Raw genomic sequence first — 17929 nt, 5'->3', positions numbered from 1 at the left:
GTGACCCTGGACCTCAAAACCCCTCATAAGTAGCACGTGTATATTTGTATCAATAGCCAACAATATGTCAAAATGATTGATTTTTTTCTTACACTTTTGTTGTCCTTGTGTTGTCTCAATTGCTTCCATTGTTTCCCTCATCTGTTAGTCTCTTTGGATAAAAGCGTCTGCTAAATGTAATGTCATTTTTCTTCAATGCCAAAAATCATTTAGTTAAGATCACGTTCCATAAAGATATTTTGTCAAAAGCTTAGAATTTCCCCTTTCAGGTTCACCCACTCTCCACAACATCATTACAGCGGTAAAATAAAGAGAGCGTTAAAACATTTACATTTAGTCATTTATCAGACGCTTTTATCCAATGGAAACAAGTGAGACAACGTAAGGACAATAAAAAGTGCAATAAAATAAAACTGGTCTCATTTAGCCACAGTATACAGAGCTATGTTTTGTTCTTATAAAGAAACCTGTTCCTTCTTAGGAACGGCCTGCTACTTTCTCAATATTTGTATTCTTTTGCACACTCAGATTTCATATTTTCAAAAAGTGCTATCTCTGCCAAATATCGTCTTATTCTAACAAACCACACGTCAATGGAAAGCTTATTTATTCATCATGTGTATAAATCTATAATTTAGAAAAATTGCCCCTTATGACTGGTTTTCTGGTCCAGGGTCACATATTTGACTTATGATTGTACAAAATTAGAACATAAATAATACTTTTTCTTTTTAAATATCCCTGCTTGAAATAGTTCTATTTTACATGTACATAAAAAACAGATAAATACAGATTATTATATAAACAGGGATGTGATTTTTCCGTATAAATACAGACTTCCGTATTTTTGACCTTGCTTGGATCACCCGCGTAAATTGCATAAATTCGATTTATTGGGGATGTGCGCGTGGTTATCATACAGCTGGCCACCGGGATCCTTTCTACGCTCTCTTCTTCATGCACACGCTTGTTATAAATGCAGAGCGATCGCTTCATTCAGAAGAACATCATTTAAGGAGTTATCTTCATTGTTCCAGACAGTCCAAACAGACTAATAGAAGCCAAACACGGCTGTTTTGGTACTCAAAAATGTGTGGGGTGTCATTTCTAAATAAGTGGGGAACTGAAGAGCGTTTTGTAATGTATACAGAAAACCCAGAGTCTGGAAGTTGAGATGTCTATATGATATGATATTAAACATTAAAACATTATCTATATACAGAGACTAAAATAGGCCGTTCCGTGATTTGATGGCTTGAATCTATACAAATGGCCGATCCTGTCACTATAATATAAACGTCTTGAAGTCTCTACTGAAAGCATTAATTTTAATGAACTAAAACATCAACATGCATTGTTTGCAAAACCTGCAGATTAATTCTGATAAAACGCTGTATGAATGACGTAGATGTGCCATAACATTCTTTACTTTTTGTGTTTAATTATTGTTTAAATTTGATTGTAATCATCAATAATTCCTTAAAGTAGGCCTAGTATAAACTACTCAAGGGGCATATGTATAAGACATTATCATAAGATATTTATATATATATAAATGTAATGAATTATTTTGAATTATTATAACTGTTAAACTAAAAAACATATGAACTGATATTCTCCAAATTGGGAAGTTATGATAGTTTGTTTTTGTGTTGCCAAGTGAAAAATATCTATTTCTGGTAGACAGTTTCCTGCTTTTAATCATGTCACATTAAAGAGGGGGCGTTGGGGTCCGGCGAGGGGGCGTTCGGTCTTCCTTCTTGTTTCTCTTTGGCTGATCACATGCCTGTATATACATATTTTTATTCTGTGTAATGTTATTTGTATGCACCGCGGGTCTGAGAGTAACGCAATTTAACCTCTATATGAAAGTACTGTACATGTGGCAGAATTGACAGTTGAGTCTGCTGTTAAAACATCCAAACAGCCAAGATTCACACTAACCCGAATATCTTTAGGGTGCTCTCCCTCTGCAATGCGCACCATCCACAGGAACTTGTTAATATCGTCGCCCGAGTATCCGATCACACCCCCGAAGATGATCAAGACATAATCCACATCCAGCGACTTCATAATCTCATAGGCTGCACTTTCATTGGAGGACATGGCTTTACCAACCTGCAGAAGAGGCAGAACATCAGTGGATCACTTTGACTTTTAACATACAGCAAACCACCGTTATTAACGTTTCAAGACGGCGTTTTCATGATGCAGGGTTCCTCACCAGTGCTATGTGGCTGTTATTCCATGTGTTGTTGTCCACCAGCGTCGTCCGGTTGGCCATGCCTGCTATCTGATAACCGTAGTCCCACCAGGACATGACCCGAGCGTGCTCATCCGTGTTCTGCCGGAGCCAATAATACGCTTCACGGAAATCGTCCAGGATGTTCCTCGACCTAGAATCAACACAAAACATCTTTCACAGGTACTCAAGCGTCGCTTCGCAGCGTTTCAGTCTACCGTACAGGACCATACCCATCATGGTTGTATGACGCCAGCACCACGCTGGGACTGGAGTAGGCGTTGCTGGTGACCCAGGTGCAGTGAACTGCAAACATCATCAGGAGCATCAGCATCAGCATGGTGACGATGCTCTTGATGTTCGGCCCCAGTCCCTCCTCCGGGCGGTCCTGCTCGGACACGTGCTTTCTCACTTTGCCGGCCTGCGAGGACACACGGAGGCAACAATCGCGTTAGACCCACTACAGACGTGACACAAACGAGCTACCCACAATCCCCTATCTTGCCCCCTGCAATGATAACAAATATGTGAACAAATGAAATCAACTTGTAACTGGTTTCACTTGGTTTGGTGGTGTGAAAATGACAATCGAATGAAGACATTTATGTGACCTTAACATTTGCGACCTTTGACCTTCCCCTGACCTTATCGTATAGGTTCCCCTGATTCCTCTTATCATCCTCATCGCTGCTGTCTTCCGCAGGCGGGTTCTCGCGCTTCATGTCGTCTCCCAGGTAGTGCTCGAACACGCTGGAGAAGGCGATGGCCGACAGCATGCACACGACCGGGGTGAGAGTCAACATGAGCCGCACCATCACGCCAGCAAAGTACACGGCACTGATGGCGTACAGAGCCACTAGAGGGAGACAGAGAACTTCAGTCAGTGAAACGGACACTGCAGTGCAGGAGGAACAGCAGATATCTGTAGTGAAGCCTTTCTGCTTCTGTGCTGGCTGGATAATGACTCCTGAGGGACCTAAGAACAGCGAGCTGACGTCAAACGGAAAGTCAAATCAATGGGCTTTAAACGTGCCGCCGCATGCCGTGTATTCACGTTCCCTTGTTGGTTCTGCAGGAACGCCGTGACAGCCAGTATGAAAAATTTCAACGCAGAGTCCATCTGGGGAACCAGATCAATTCAATGCATTTGTGTTTACATAAATGAGACATTCAGATTGCAGTCGGTGTTCTCAGCACGACGTGGATACAATCACTAGTACTACAGATTAAAATGGTCAGAATACAAACGCTACTGGACGAAACGAGCTCAGGGCTGTTTAGATCCACTGCTGGAGATTCAATATGAAGTTGTTTTAGAGACAAAACAATTTTGGAAATTATATTTAAGGATGATGCGCCATTTAGCATAATAAACGAAAACAGAACGAGAAATGTGTAAAAGCGTACTAGAGATGACATTCCTTATTTTATATTCTTCCATATTATGCATTTTCCATATAGAGATAATGAGTAGAAGAAATGATGTTGCATTAAAATGACATGACAATATATAAATAATACAGCACAATATTAATAACGTTTTGTAAGACTTTGTATACAGAAAGCGTTAAAGGGATTGTTCACCCAGACATTAAGTACAACTTTCTTCTTCAGAGCACAAAAGAAGATATTTTGAAGTATGTAGCAGCGTTGGCCCCCATTGACTTCCATTGTATGTACACTTTTCTCAAATATCTTCTTTTGTTTTCCACAGAAGAGTCATATACAGGTTTTGATAGACATGAGCACTAGTTCTTTAACCAAAATTGCATTAATGTTATTGCACTATTAAATTTATTACAATCCCTTCCAACCAATTCTAAGGAATCTCTGAGGTCATTTCTCCTCAAATGGTCAAGTTATCCCCTAAAATTAGATTTAAAAGAATATATACCTTTTTGCTGTCAAAAAACAACTTAGACGTCCAATCCACAACTGTGAGGCCGTGAGACCGAAACTGAAAAACTCAAGCTCACCGAAAACTCTCTCGTCATTGATGTTCTTGATGCAGAACCAGAGGCCGGCCGGGAAGGTGCAGACCAGGATGTGCAGATCAAAGAAGAATGAGACCCAGGTGGTGGGCTGGTGCTCCGAGACGGACGCGATGATGGGGATGTGGATCTTTGCGTATCTGAGAGGACGAGAGGAAAATCTTACGACAAAATCACACAAAGTGAAACTGAATTGACAAGCCGGGAGTGAATGAGAGTCTATAGCTTGTGTGGAAACACACAACACACACCAACACCCACGTTAGAGTCTAAACAGAACGTGAGTCAAGTTCTCCGTTAAAAGCATCCCAATGGAACCAATTAAGCAATCGCTACTATCATTAGCATGAATTTTACTGTATTGAAAAATGAGTTGAGACATAAGATGTTGTTTTAGCATTCAAACAGTTCAAAATGGTTAGACTGAAGCCGGCTCAAAAGCAAAACTTGATATGCACTTCAATAAAGTAGCTCAGACTTCTGCTGGATTGTTTGTTTTGAGGCCGAAGCGTCCACAAATCCTTCCCAAAACAACTCTTTGAAGAGTAAAGCCTATTTAATAGCCACGGAGAGCATCTAACACGCTCTCGAACAACACAAAACATTCACACCCTGAGGACTCAAGTTTAGTCAAACCAAGTCAGGCAAAAGATTATTTCTGAAGCGAACAGAAACCAACTGGAGCTGACCCCAAGTGCTGAAAATACCAAGATTATAAAATACGACACAAATAAAACAACCACAGCGAAGCCGCTCGGTGAAAGAAATGTCAAGGCTTTGGACACCCAAAACCTCTTGATGATGGGCGTTCGCTCCTGCACTTCTGTTCCACACGCTTTTGCTGCATTACTGCGCTGGACTCTATCAGTGTTGTGATCATTATCTGGTGACTTGACCTTCTGTATCTGTAGTGCGGACTGCGGAGCAGATGGCTGGCTGAGCACAGCTGGAGATCCACGGGGCTCTGGGTCTCCCTGCAGAGACCACTGCATAGTGGGAGTTACACTTTATGAATTTATGATGGGCGGCATTTCACAGAGGGCAAAGAACACCTTCAGGCTGGCAGCGAGACAAATGTAGGTTTATGGCCGCGAGGAAGAGCGCTGCAAAGCCAAACGGACGTGTGTGACCAACTAGCTGCTTGTTTTCTTTGTTGATGTCAAAGACTCTGAAGTGAGGTGGGGATGTTTCCCTTACCACAAGTTATCTATCATGTTTCAGTAAAATAGATCATATAAATAGATAAAAACAATATCCTAAGTTTGCATTTTGGACCTATACAATAAACATAGAAATAAATGACTGTACAGTACTTTAATATTGTATTTAGCAATCCATAACATTCTGCCTCAATATCGCCATCTTTGTTTGAAAAGGAAAGCTGCTTGATCTTAAAGCAGTACGAGTCGCTTTTAACGTGCATTTAAAACTACAGTCGTCAAACATCATCACTATAAATAAACGTTATTATCCTGAAAATACATGAAACGGTTTGAAGAACAGCGATAAAATATGACCACTGGCATTTCGCGCATTGAGTTGTTCGTCTTCTGTTTCCCATATTCTGAATTTCTGCGCAAGAGCGCCCTCTGGCTTTCCTATGTAGCGGCATTTAACCACAAGTCATTGAGAAACAGAGCATAAGAATCGCACAATATATCGCCCAGACCTATTTCTGATTCTGGCTCAACACAATACACGTTATATGTAAAACAACCAAAAACCAGTTTACCTTTTGGGATTTAAACCAACTGCTAGGCTATCCTAAACTGAAAGGTGATATTTACGACTTTGTGGCTTTCATTTCGAGAAATGACCAAAAATCAATGTTGAGAAGAAAATTAAGATCTTGACGTTTCCCAACTTTTCTTAAATGAGAAGTCAAGAAAAATATAGTGGCAGTCAAGAAGACTTTTCTCAAGAATGTTTTGTGAATCCGGCCTCTGGTTTTAACCTACTTGCTCATTAACAGATTTTTGTTTCTTTTCAAGCCTTTAAGTTTCAAGGCAATCTAAAAACTCATTTCACACATAATCACATCACATACTTCACCCCCCGACAAAATCCGGTCTTTTGTTGTGAAAACGCGAAAATGGTGTGCTAATCTGCTATTAGCATTCCCATCACACAAAAAGTGTAGCGAATGTGTGCCGTGTGACAAACTTACCCAGTGTCCCACAGAGAGTAAAAACGCCCACTCCAAGGAGCAATGTACCCTGAAAACACATTAACACAAGAGCATGATTAAAAGCAAACACACAGACGCACAAACAACCCGACCATTACAGACTCCAAAGCACTTCAGAACGCCGCCTTCCGAGGTGCTCACGAGCTTGGACTGGATCCAGTGAGTTTTAATACCACACATATAGCCGACAACGGTTTCAATTAATCTACAGCACGAGGCTGCGCTCGGTTTGAACAGCAGCGTGGCGAGTTGAGGGAAGTGCTTAATGAGATCTCAGAGGCCTACTGGAGACGCCGGCAGGAAGATTAATGAAAGGCTGGGGATACCAGCAGATCACCTAAACTCCGTATATACTATCAGGGGTGAAATGTTAAGAGACTGGGGTCACAGGGTCACAGGGCCGTCTTCAGGTGAGATGAGAAACGCTATGATGGCATATTTTCCGTATTGATGGTGTAAAGGGTAGGAGATTAAATCATGGAAAATACAAAAGGGCGATCTAAACAATGAATGATTAAAGGGGTTCACTCAATGAGCTGCGTGACAAGCCAACTGGCAAAAAAGCTTTATAATATTACATCAAAAAAGCAATGGAGCCTTTGTTTTTGCAAACGAGTCACGTTGGCAATGTATTATGGTGACAATTCTGAAAAAAGTGCCAAACAAATGACTTTCTTGATCTCAAGAAAATGGTGCTAAATTTTTATGACTCGTCTTGCACTCATGGGAGGATCCAACGTGGAATCATGTGTTTGAAAGACGGCAAAAACCAACCCGAGAGTGTTAAAGTTACACACCGCCCCTTCCATGTCCCACAGAGACCTGTTCTTTGCTAAAACAGTTCATCCAGGTACTACGAGTCATCTTGACCTGTACTACTTACATACATATTGAATACATCACTCGGCAGTCTCTTATCACGTCAGCTTTGTGTCCATCACAACTGAGTTTGTGTCAGGGTCCTGATACCCTTGTCAAGTTATTTAGCTGTAATGCACGCCTGGATGTATATTATCCCTCACATATTATAATACATTTCCGTAAGGAAGATTGTAGCTCTAATTTTGATAACACCAAGGTAGCACAGGGTTTCACAACATGTTTCTGCGCCGCAATAAATGCACTCACCTGTGTAGGTCAGGTAGATCACGGTAAGGAAAACCAGCCCCGCTGCCAGAGAGACTCCCAGAAAGAATAGGGTCTGGAACTCTTGTCTGGTCAACCTGTCTTTCAGATACTGGAGAAAGGCATAGGCCTGAAGCAACGCAAACACACCTGAAAACACACACACACACCATCAACCCATGTCCTCAAATCCAACACACATGAACTGCTTAAGACCATTTACACCTATTTGAGGTCTTGTGGCTTAAGTTTAAGGAGTTTAAGGAGTTGAGCTGGTCTCAGTTCAAGCTGGATCAGCAACAGTTCAGGATTAAGTGAAGAATGTCTAACCTGCAGCCGCCATGTGCTCGCTCGTCCTGATGGGCTGGAAGCCTACAAATGGGATCTGCATGGACAGCACCAGGCCCACTATATAAAAGGTGCTGTAGGCTAGAAGAAAGAGAGACGGACAGAGAAAGAGAATGAATAGCCATGACAATGAGGTATGATATAAGGGTTCCTCGGCAGTGGAATGAGCTTTCAACGTCCATCAAATTATTTTTTTAAAAATTCAATCTCCCAATGACACCTCTGCTCTGGTTTTGTGCATTTGGTCAACTTTTGAAAACGCTGTGTTGCAATATAGCCAAAATCAACACTAGGTCAAAACAAAAACAGTCCATATTTAAGGACAAGTAAATGCAAGGTTTACATCACTACACAAGGACAAATGATACATTACAGATGTACATTTTATTACCGTACTGCTACTATTACTGTGCAATTCCATACAAATGTCAAATTAAACATTTAAAATAAATTGTTTTAATCAAATATTTGGTGGTTTGAATAGACATGTGAAGTCTTTTTTTTGTGTGTTTTTTTTCTATGGTCACAGAGATCCTGGAAAATACACAGAAAATGTGTCCAGAAATTTGTCCCAGAATCATTTGATTTTGTTCATTCACACTGCCAGTGATTTTCTGGAATCTGTGCGTGCTTTCACACACATCCCGTAAAGACATGTGATGTTATATACTGCAATGTAATGTTTTGTGCATTTTGACTACTTGTATGGAAACGTTGCTTATTCGAAAATGTTTTATCCGATATTCCAATTTTGCGCATAAATTCGCAGCTTTGGATGTAAATCCAAACACACATGCTTCTCCACAATACAGCAAGAGCAGGTCAGGTGAACAAACAGTGTTTTAAATGTTGGTAAGTGATCAACATTATTGAACCGCTGTGTATTTAGTGTTAATAGTTTTGATAAAAGTACTTTCAAGTCTAAACTGAAACTAAACCGTTTTCATAGCCAAATTATTTATGATTTATTATAGTTGTGTGTCATCACTACACAGCTTTTACGACATTGTTTTTGTCAAACAGGCACTGATCCTGTTAATGTTACTAGGTCCCCTTTCTGGAATCACTTTTCGGGTCATTCCGGGATGCGTTTGTGTTCACACAGAAGGCGCTCTGGCAATTTTTGGGCACTTTTCTACGATCAGCGGTCTGTGTGAACGGTGTTTAAGTGACATTTTCAGGATCGTCACATCCATAATGGTGCAAAGTCCTAAAAAGTGTGCACATGAAAATTCAAACAACGATTTCTCTGTCTATGAAGAGCCGTCCCTTCTCCATTTGTTGGGTATTATTGCTTCTGGGTTGTACATTTTAATACACAGAAATCATAAAACGTATGTTGTCTCTCAAGCTTTGTATTAAGTTTCCCCTTATTTGAAATTCACTTCAGCAAATAAAAATGTATTGAATATCTCTGGATAAAACACTAATAACGTGTCTAACGTCAATCCATCTGGGATTGGTGCTTGATTTACATTTGACCAATGACAGCAGCAGTATGAAGTTCTGCTGGGAAGTGAAGAACCGGTCGGGGAAATTGAAACGGCTTCAGATGTCCCTGTACGAGCTCTAATCTGGGCTCCATTCCCATCAAGCCGTGAAGTAAGAGTTGAAAAACCATTAAAAGAACAAATTAAAAGCTTGAGTTAATTAGAATTCCTAAAGACAGCTAAAGGCTGACGCTAACTTGTCCACGACAGCAGGTAACAGATATCTATGAACCGCATCACTGTCACCTTTGTTCATTTACACAGAGAATACTGTAGAAGATAATTTGCCTAACATCCAAATCTGGCCTCGTCCCAAATGGCTCACTCGATGTGTACTCGCTGTCTAATGGCCTTCGCTTATGCGTGTCTTTGAGGTCTTCAATGTCACTGAAAGACTCGCAACATTTTACGGATGCAATGAGCCGTAGATGTGTACAGCAGACTTTGTAGTAAATTGCAGACTGTTCCAAAAGTAATAAGTAAAGGTTATTTCACAGACATAAATCTTCCAAAAGGTGGAATATAGTTGTGCCGGAGGATCTCATTACCTTCATACTCACTTCCTCAACAAAAAATCTTTCAAAGAACATCGCAAACTTTGTCAAATCCACTTTCTAAATAGCACTCACTACTAACTTTTCAGCAAATTAAAACTCCACAAAGTTACACAAATGTAATGCGGTATATATATCAAACATCTATGAAGGATCTGTGTGCGTGTCATGAGAAGTCAAAGACCGCTTCAAATATCTCATCCTGTAAAACAGACACCATAGTTTATCATCCACCCATTCATATTAGCAAACTACTTTGCGATAAAAATAAAACAGTCGTTCCTGTAAGGCTGAGAAGCGTAGCAGCCTGTCCCCCGAGTGACACATGAGTGACATCTCAGTGAAGTGGACCCCCGTCTGAAAGACAGGTGCCAACAGCTGTGCGGTAGAGAAAGAGACTGATGGAAAACCAAGGCCGGCCGGCGGTGACAGAGCGAGTCAACTACTCTACGAGCTGTCAGCTTTTGAGAGGCATCAATTAAGGCCAAAAGGGCCGTCTTCAGTCCAAACCAGACGGGCTAACAAGACGACACACACCTGCCTCTCCAGACACAATGGTTTTAATAACACTTTCTCCTCAGCAGAGAGCCCACAGGCTGTTTTCTGAAAGAAACGGACGAGAGCTGATTGAACCATTCCAGGAAGACTCTCTTTATTCAAACTGTTATAAATAAGATGTAAACGACTCATTTGAGAAATCTGATGAGGTCCAGTCAACTTTTGTACTTTGAAGAACCACACTATTTTGTTTCTTTACAGAAGTGATGGGTTAACCTGAATGTAATAAATGAAAGCAGCTTATTCAAATAAGTGTCTGATAGTGTCTGTAAACGTCTGACAATTGTGTTTAGACAGTTCCCTAACCGTAACCTTCTTTAACTACAGAATAGTATGTGAAGGTAACCTGCTTACATAATATTTAAGCGAATAAATGGAGAACATGACTCGAAATTAACCTTTTTTTCCTCGGAAGCACTTTGAGAGTTAAGACCATCCACCCAGAAAGGAATAGTGAAAACAAAATACTAACAATTAAACCATTAAAACATGCATGTAATGTGTTTTACACAGTCACAATGGCAAATATTATATGCTTATATTGATCAGATATGAGGGGAATATTGTGACTATATTTGATATTACGTTATGCAAACTTGCAATAGCTACACTTGTGCTGATTAGAAACTCTCTATACAAGTTCCTCACACCGAGCTTGCGGGTCATTTCTGTCCGCTGGTTTTGAGCTGTTTTTGCTAGGGATGCACAGTAAATTATTGGACATTTCGGTATCGGCCGATAATAAAACGTAGGCAGATATATTCTAGCAGACAAATCATAAATCTTTCTTCTGGTTAAACAACTTCAGGTCCAAACTGCTCACATTTAAAATACAGAACAGTACTGTCTTTCTGTCATGATCAATCTCATTTTGATGTGTGCCTGTTTTTGACTATTGTTTCAGTCTTAGGGAATTTAATATTAATATTGTGTGATGGTGGTCTAGTGGGTTAAACCACTGAACTGGTAAATCAAAGGTTGCTGGTTCGATCCCAGCATCCACCACCAGTGTGTCCTTGAGCAAGACACTTTACTCCATGTTGCTCCAGGGGAATTGTCCCTGTAATAAGTGCACTGTAAGTCGCTTTGGATAAAAGCGTCTGCCAAATGTCTAAATGTAAAATATCGGTTAATGTCTTTCAATGTTGAAAAATGACCGTTATCGGCCAAAAGTTACATATCGATGCATCCCTAGTTTTAGCCTTCATTATGGTGTGCTAAAATGATCGCGAGCACTGAAGGGAACTTTTTTGTCAAAATCATATTTTGGAAATATGTGACCGCATCTGTGAAAACCAGCCAAACCCCCCCCAACTCTGAGGAAACAAGCCTATTTCACTTTGAATACATGGATGTACTCGGTCAATGTTAAAGATATCAAGGTTATATTTTCTTTACATTATTGTAGGAGATACGAGGTTTCAGTCATACGGTGAAGAAATCAGATTTAGTATTTTTAGCACGGTAAAACCTGTGCACTCTTATTCCAGAAACCTGCAACTTCTTTATGTGTGAACATCAGACAGTCCTTGAAGGAACTGTGGGTGGTCTGTGTGCATGGCGTCTAATGCTTGAAGTCTCACTAACAAACTATCATCCTAGAAGGAGGTGAAGCAGAAACGTTAGATTACCAGTCCCACTGGCTGATGTCCTTCATGACGCCCGCAGTCCCAGACAACACAGTCCTTCTTAAATCTAATCACTGTGATCTCCCGCCATCTCAACTGTATAGCGGGACCTGCGGCAAGCGCGAGAACTTTTCAGAACCGAGACAGAGTGAGCTAATACCCAGCATCCATCAGGATACACATTTCGCATGGCAGAGCGGGAAGGGAGGAGCTAATAAAGATTTCAACAGAATTAGCACAATGGCACAAGGCTCTGGTCTTTTATCAAAGAGCTCGCTCAGGGGCCGTGCCAAAACACTGCACCTTCAATTATTCATTTACCTAAAAATGGCACAATACGTCAAAGCTGAAAATAGATGTGACGATAAAAAAAAGACCCTTTCTCTTGCTCTTATTGCTGAGGTATAAAAGTTTGTCGTTCATGCAAACATGTTTATAGATCGACGTATCCTCAGATCAGTTGCGTTTGTGATTTCGAGGTTGCGAGATGCGACAGTGAAGTGGGCGGGATAAACGTGTCATTAAACATCAATGTCTGAATGCTTTTGGAAAGAGACACAGATGCAGTCGAGTGCTTCGCCGTCGCGAACGTGCGTTTAAATGAAAAGCAAAATGGTAAAAGCAGGTTCGCGCTTCATTATTGTGCGGAGGGGAAGGACTGCTGTGCGTGATTGTGTGGGCGGTTACGTGTGTACTTCACACTCACAAGTGTACACACGGCACAGGTGACTCACCGATGTACAGCCTCCTGCTGAAGCGCTGCATGAGGAGAAGCACAAACACGTGGAGAGGAATCAGGTTGATGATGAAGACGTAGCCCCCCCATGCCGACACCTGCAACACAACAGCGTTACACATTGAGGGTGTGAAGGAAACAATATTCTCATGGCAAAAATCTATAACGATACTAGACACATATAGTTTATTAACTATACGATAAACAGGAAGAGCAGCGAGCAGTGTTGGGTAAGTTGCTCTGAAAAACTTATTAATTAATAGTTACTAATGACTGTTCAATGGGTTAATTATATGACTGTACAAATGACTCTTTTCAAAAAGTATGTCATTACTTATTACTAATTACTTTCTATATCCTACATCACCTTTGATGAGTTTAGTGATTCAAGGACAGACATGAAACTGCTTTTAATTCATTCAAATAAATGATAGAAAACTACATAAAGTAATATTAATAACTGACTAAAGTATAACAATTTGAGAATTAGACATTAAAGCGCAGATTTTAAAGTTAGACTTTGAATTTTGATGTGAATTCCATTATTGCACACACATATATTACACAAAGTATTTAGTTCAATTACATCAAAAGTAACAGATACAGAAAAACTAAAGAGTAATCCCTTACTCTATTTTTCAAGGGAAAGGTAATTATATGACAGTAACTAATTACTTAGTAACTAGTTACACCCAACACTGGTTGTGACCCAGCATCAACATTAGCACAAAACGCCATTATGAACCTTTTCTGGTTAACTAAAGACATCCCAAGTAGGGCTGGGTATAGATATTGACGTTCCAATTTGATTCCGAATCACAAGCTCTCGATTCGATTAAATGATTACCCAGATAGCAAGCAACCATTGAATCAATGTTAAAAAAGAGTTGATTTGTGGATGTTAGTTGCATTGAATCAATCTCACTTTTGCCACTGCAATGTTCACCATTATTGTGATCAGGCCAGTTTCTATGTTTACAGTAGTGCTTTAATAATAACACATATACATTGATAGAGAAAGAGATCTTTTAAAAAGTTGACCGAACATGACCAGTTAAAGAAAACTTCACATTTAAATACAAGAGTCAAGAGCTAAAATCTGATCTGATCACTATAATGGTGATTTGTTGAAATATCAACATTATTTACCATAAATTGGGCTCTAGGGTGGCATGAACGAGGTAATTGTCATCTTTGGGTAAACTATTTCTTAGAAATTTATACCACATTGGTTTTAACCGTTGAACTAAGCATAAATGTAGCACTAAAGGTTCTATGACAAATTCGACACTTTTAGTACCTATCAACCCAATAGAACAGATATAATTTCCCACTTTGATAGTCATCGACGTTATATCAAAAGTAATTGCAGGTGAAAAAGTGATTTTGATTCAATGCAATTAACAGACAAATTCACTATTTTTTAACATTGATTCAATAGTTGCTTTCTATCTGGTTATAGATTTAATTCAAATCATATAGACATTTCTAAAAAGATCACATTTCATAGGTGAATTAAAAAAGCCACAAACCTGTATATTAACACACTTGGGTATATTGAACTAGAATAGTTATTTTAAATTTAAGATACACTATAACAAACAAAACTTCACAAAGTTAGCTGTAAATAGAGGTTGCAATCATTTGAGCCGCTGCCTTTCATATGAAGGTGATGTTAAATTCGACGACACACTCGCGTCCCATGTTATTGAAGCAATGAATGCAGGATATGCTCCCTGTTGTTACACCGGTTGTAAAAAGAAAAGTGACATCTAGTGAATAATACTAGCAATAACATTAACGTTAATGAATGTTCAGTGCTTGGCTAGAACAAAAAAAGAAAATAATCGATTCACAGCTTTTGAGAATCGATATTGAATTGTTCCATTTAAAAAACGTTTAATTGATTTTTCTGCCCAGCCCTAATCCCAAATCCCACAGTTGCCACACTTCTAGGCGGTCTCGAACGGTCACAGATCCCATAATCTCAGTGGAGGAGATGGGTCAGATTGCGTCAGCATTTATGTTTATAAACACATTAGAAAAGCGCAGATGGACTGGGCAGGACCAGAGGCTTCCATTATTAATGAGCGCTGCCTTCCTCCAGAGGGTGAATCTCCAGTTTCAGAAATGGACAATATTCATAAACGACTGGCGCTCGGCCCCCACCAGGGCCCTGTGATGGATGCTGTTGTTTGCTTATTCGTTTATTTTACATACTGCATTAATGGGTTGAGAGAGAGAGACAGAGAGAGAGAGAGAGAGAGAGAGAGGTATCCCATGCCCAAGTTTTTTTATATAATAGGCAAACTTTTCTGAGGCCAAGCTCCTATTATACTTGTGCCCAGTGGTTTCAATTTCCTCCTGGCTAGATTTTCTCCCATTTTAAGTTCCAAATATTTCCAACAATAATTTTTTTGCCCTGAAATTGGCTACAAACATACTTTTGATTGATTTTGTTGTCTTGTTTCGACTGTAACGTGGTACCACTTTTCAGCTACTTCTCAAACAAGTCTCCATCTAATCTTCCCCAAATTGGCCCAATACAACTAACGCATTACTTATCAAAGACACTGAACAGAAAATCATTAGTTCTTGCTTTTAAAAAGTAAATTGTTATAGGTTTGTGAGAGAAATCGTTTAATATTTTGAGCTTATTTAGCTATCGAGACTAGCCAGAAACACAGATTTAAAGATCGTGTAACACACTCATTTTCTGCCGAACACATATTAATCTTGAGTACCTTTACAGTAGTATAGTAAACGGCGCATCTTCGAAGAGTATTTAGTTTAACCAAATTAATAAAAGTGAGATGCAGCCGTGCGATTATTTCTGAAAAAAGACGAGCTGCTGGAGGCCGCCGGGAGCACGAGCACACATTACATCATCGCAGATTCACAATAATCCCTTCATGTTATGATGTTACGAAACAGGAATCCAGACTTATAAAAAACTTTCTCAAATAAAAGGAGTTCCAACAAAGGTTCAGATCACAGCGCTTTCGTTCCGCGTTGAGTTGACGCGTTTTTACATTTTTGGAGAAGTGCGCCTCAGGCGTACGGTTAGCAGCTCTGCGAAGGCTATGGCGTAGGTCCGACGCAGAACCATAAATTGGGCTCTAGGGTGGCATGAACGAGGTAATTGTCATCTTTGGGTAAACTATTTCTTAGAAATTTATACCATATTGGTTTTAAACGTTGAGCTAAGCATAAATGCAGCGCTAAAGGTTCTATGACAAATTCGACACTTTTAGTGCCTAGCAACCCAATAGTACAGATATAATTTCCCACTTTGATAGTCATCGACTCATTTTCTTTCAACCATTGGAGTGTCATTTCTGCAAAGGTCTCCCTCCTTTTTCTCTTCCGAGTAATTGCCTGAAAACTCACCATGTAAAAGTACGAGAGGCAGCAGCCGATGGCCCAGAAGACCGAGCCAGTTTTCACCGACTTCACCTGTGTGGAAAGGACAAACTTAAGTTCATTCTGCAAATCCTGATAGGATCACACCAAACAAAGCCAAGAGCAGAAACACAGAGATAAGAAAGATTCAATGTTTGAGTTGAGCTGTTGGGCTGACAGCGGGCACCGGAGCGATGGGCCGGACACAATCACACAGCTAAAACAATGTCTGCCGTCACTGCATCACTTCCTATTATCTTGTTGTCTGCGATTGAATGGAGGACGTGACTGATGTCTGTCATTGGTTAAAGAAATGTTTTGGCTTAAGCTTTGTGCCGTTCATTATCTCAGAAAATGGCTTTGAATGGTCCTTTTAACTCGTTTCAAACTAATCTTGTTCACAGAAGAACAATAGAAGTCTGTCGGGCAAAGCATTAGAGAGGAAATAAGAATCAAATTTATCAACTTGAGACTAGCGTGATCACATAAACAAGCCCGTCACCCTACTAGAAAACTTTTAAAATGGAAAAGACAAATATGTTTTGCTTTTAAACACCTTGTTCTATAGACTTCCATTGTAAGCGGCTTATTAAACGCACAACAAGGGATAGTTCACACAAAAGTGTGTTTCAAATCTGTATCAAATTCTTTGCTCCGTCAAAAAATGATATTAAGAATAATGTAGGAAACCAAACCATTCTGGGGCACCATTGAGAGCACCGTAGTGGATGTCAAGGGTGCCCCAGAAGTGTTTGGGTACAAACATTCTTCCAAATATCTTTTTTGTGTTCAGTGGAACAATCAAATGTATACAGGATGGAAACAACATGAAGGGGAGTAAATTATCACAATTACAATTTTTGCTTGAACTATCCCTTTAAGTCTTTGAAAACTGTTGGATGTGTCATCAATGTCCTTCCGAATCCTTGGATGTCCAAATTCGCAGCTTTTTAGGAAATGAAAACACACACGGTACTTTTTAAATGGATAAAACTGGATTCACTAATGTTTATTGTTGAGACGTTTGCAAAACCTCGTGACAAACATTAAGTGTAACCAATAATAATAAATAGTGAAATTTGGAGATGCAAGGTTTCGGAAAGACAGCGGCAATATATAAAATGATTCATTCAGTCATCCCATTCGGAGATGAAGTGTTCTTTGAAAAACTCCTCAACAGCCAAACAATTTTATGCCTATCTGATTTAGGTTTGTTTTTTAAAGACTTTAAATGAAGAATAATAAAGCAAAAAAAGAAACACACGCTGCTTTATTTCAATACAACTCACCCAGAGGTAGTAGGTGAACTGCAAGGCGAAAATGGCAATGCCCTCATTATCGAAAGAGCCGGCCACAGAGCGGGAGATGTAGCCGGGTACGATGGCGATGAAACATGCCGCCAGCAACCCCGCACCCTGATTCCACAGCTCTCGCGTCAGCAGGAAGGTGGAGATGGCGGTCAGGCCGCTGAAGATGGGCGCCAGAAACACGCAAACATCTCGAATGTGAACAGTCACATGAAGCAGATTCAGTATGTAGTGAATCAGACCTGCCGTCACCATCAGACCAGGATACACCTGCAATAGACCATAAAAATTAGCGGTGAACGAAGGCAAAACTGTTTATTAGCAATGTCCAGCAATTGAAAGGTTAATAATAATAAGCCA

General features: G+C 40.0%; 1 protein-coding gene across 1 annotated transcript in view; it reads right to left on the bottom strand.

The window, feature by feature from the left end:
• The window catches only part of stt3b (STT3 oligosaccharyltransferase complex catalytic subunit B), a 40760-nt gene that overhangs the window by 3034 nt on the left and 19797 nt on the right, over positions 1-17929 (bottom strand). Inside the window, exons 3-13 of the mRNA XM_056762245.1 lie at positions 17552-17839; positions 16251-16316; positions 12859-12958; positions 7877-7975; positions 7550-7696; positions 6401-6449; positions 4219-4373; positions 2887-3098; positions 2476-2663; positions 2225-2396; positions 1945-2118 (exon numbers count right to left, since the gene is read on the bottom strand). Of these exons, the coding sequence (XP_056618223.1) occupies positions 1945-2118; positions 2225-2396; positions 2476-2663; positions 2887-3098; positions 4219-4373; positions 6401-6449; positions 7550-7696; positions 7877-7975; positions 12859-12958; positions 16251-16316; positions 17552-17839 (1650 nt within the window). The remainder of the gene's footprint in view (positions 1-1944; positions 2119-2224; positions 2397-2475; positions 2664-2886; positions 3099-4218; positions 4374-6400; positions 6450-7549; positions 7697-7876; positions 7976-12858; positions 12959-16250; positions 16317-17551; positions 17840-17929) is intronic.

This window comes from Triplophysa dalaica, chromosome 12 (assembly GCF_015846415.1).
Source record: "Triplophysa dalaica isolate WHDGS20190420 chromosome 12, ASM1584641v1, whole genome shotgun sequence".
In the NCBI taxonomy this organism is placed as follows: domain Eukaryota; kingdom Metazoa; phylum Chordata; class Actinopteri; order Cypriniformes; family Nemacheilidae; genus Triplophysa; species Triplophysa dalaica.
Note: the sequence above shows the minus strand (reverse complement) of the source record. Positions and strands in the feature narration are given on the sequence as shown.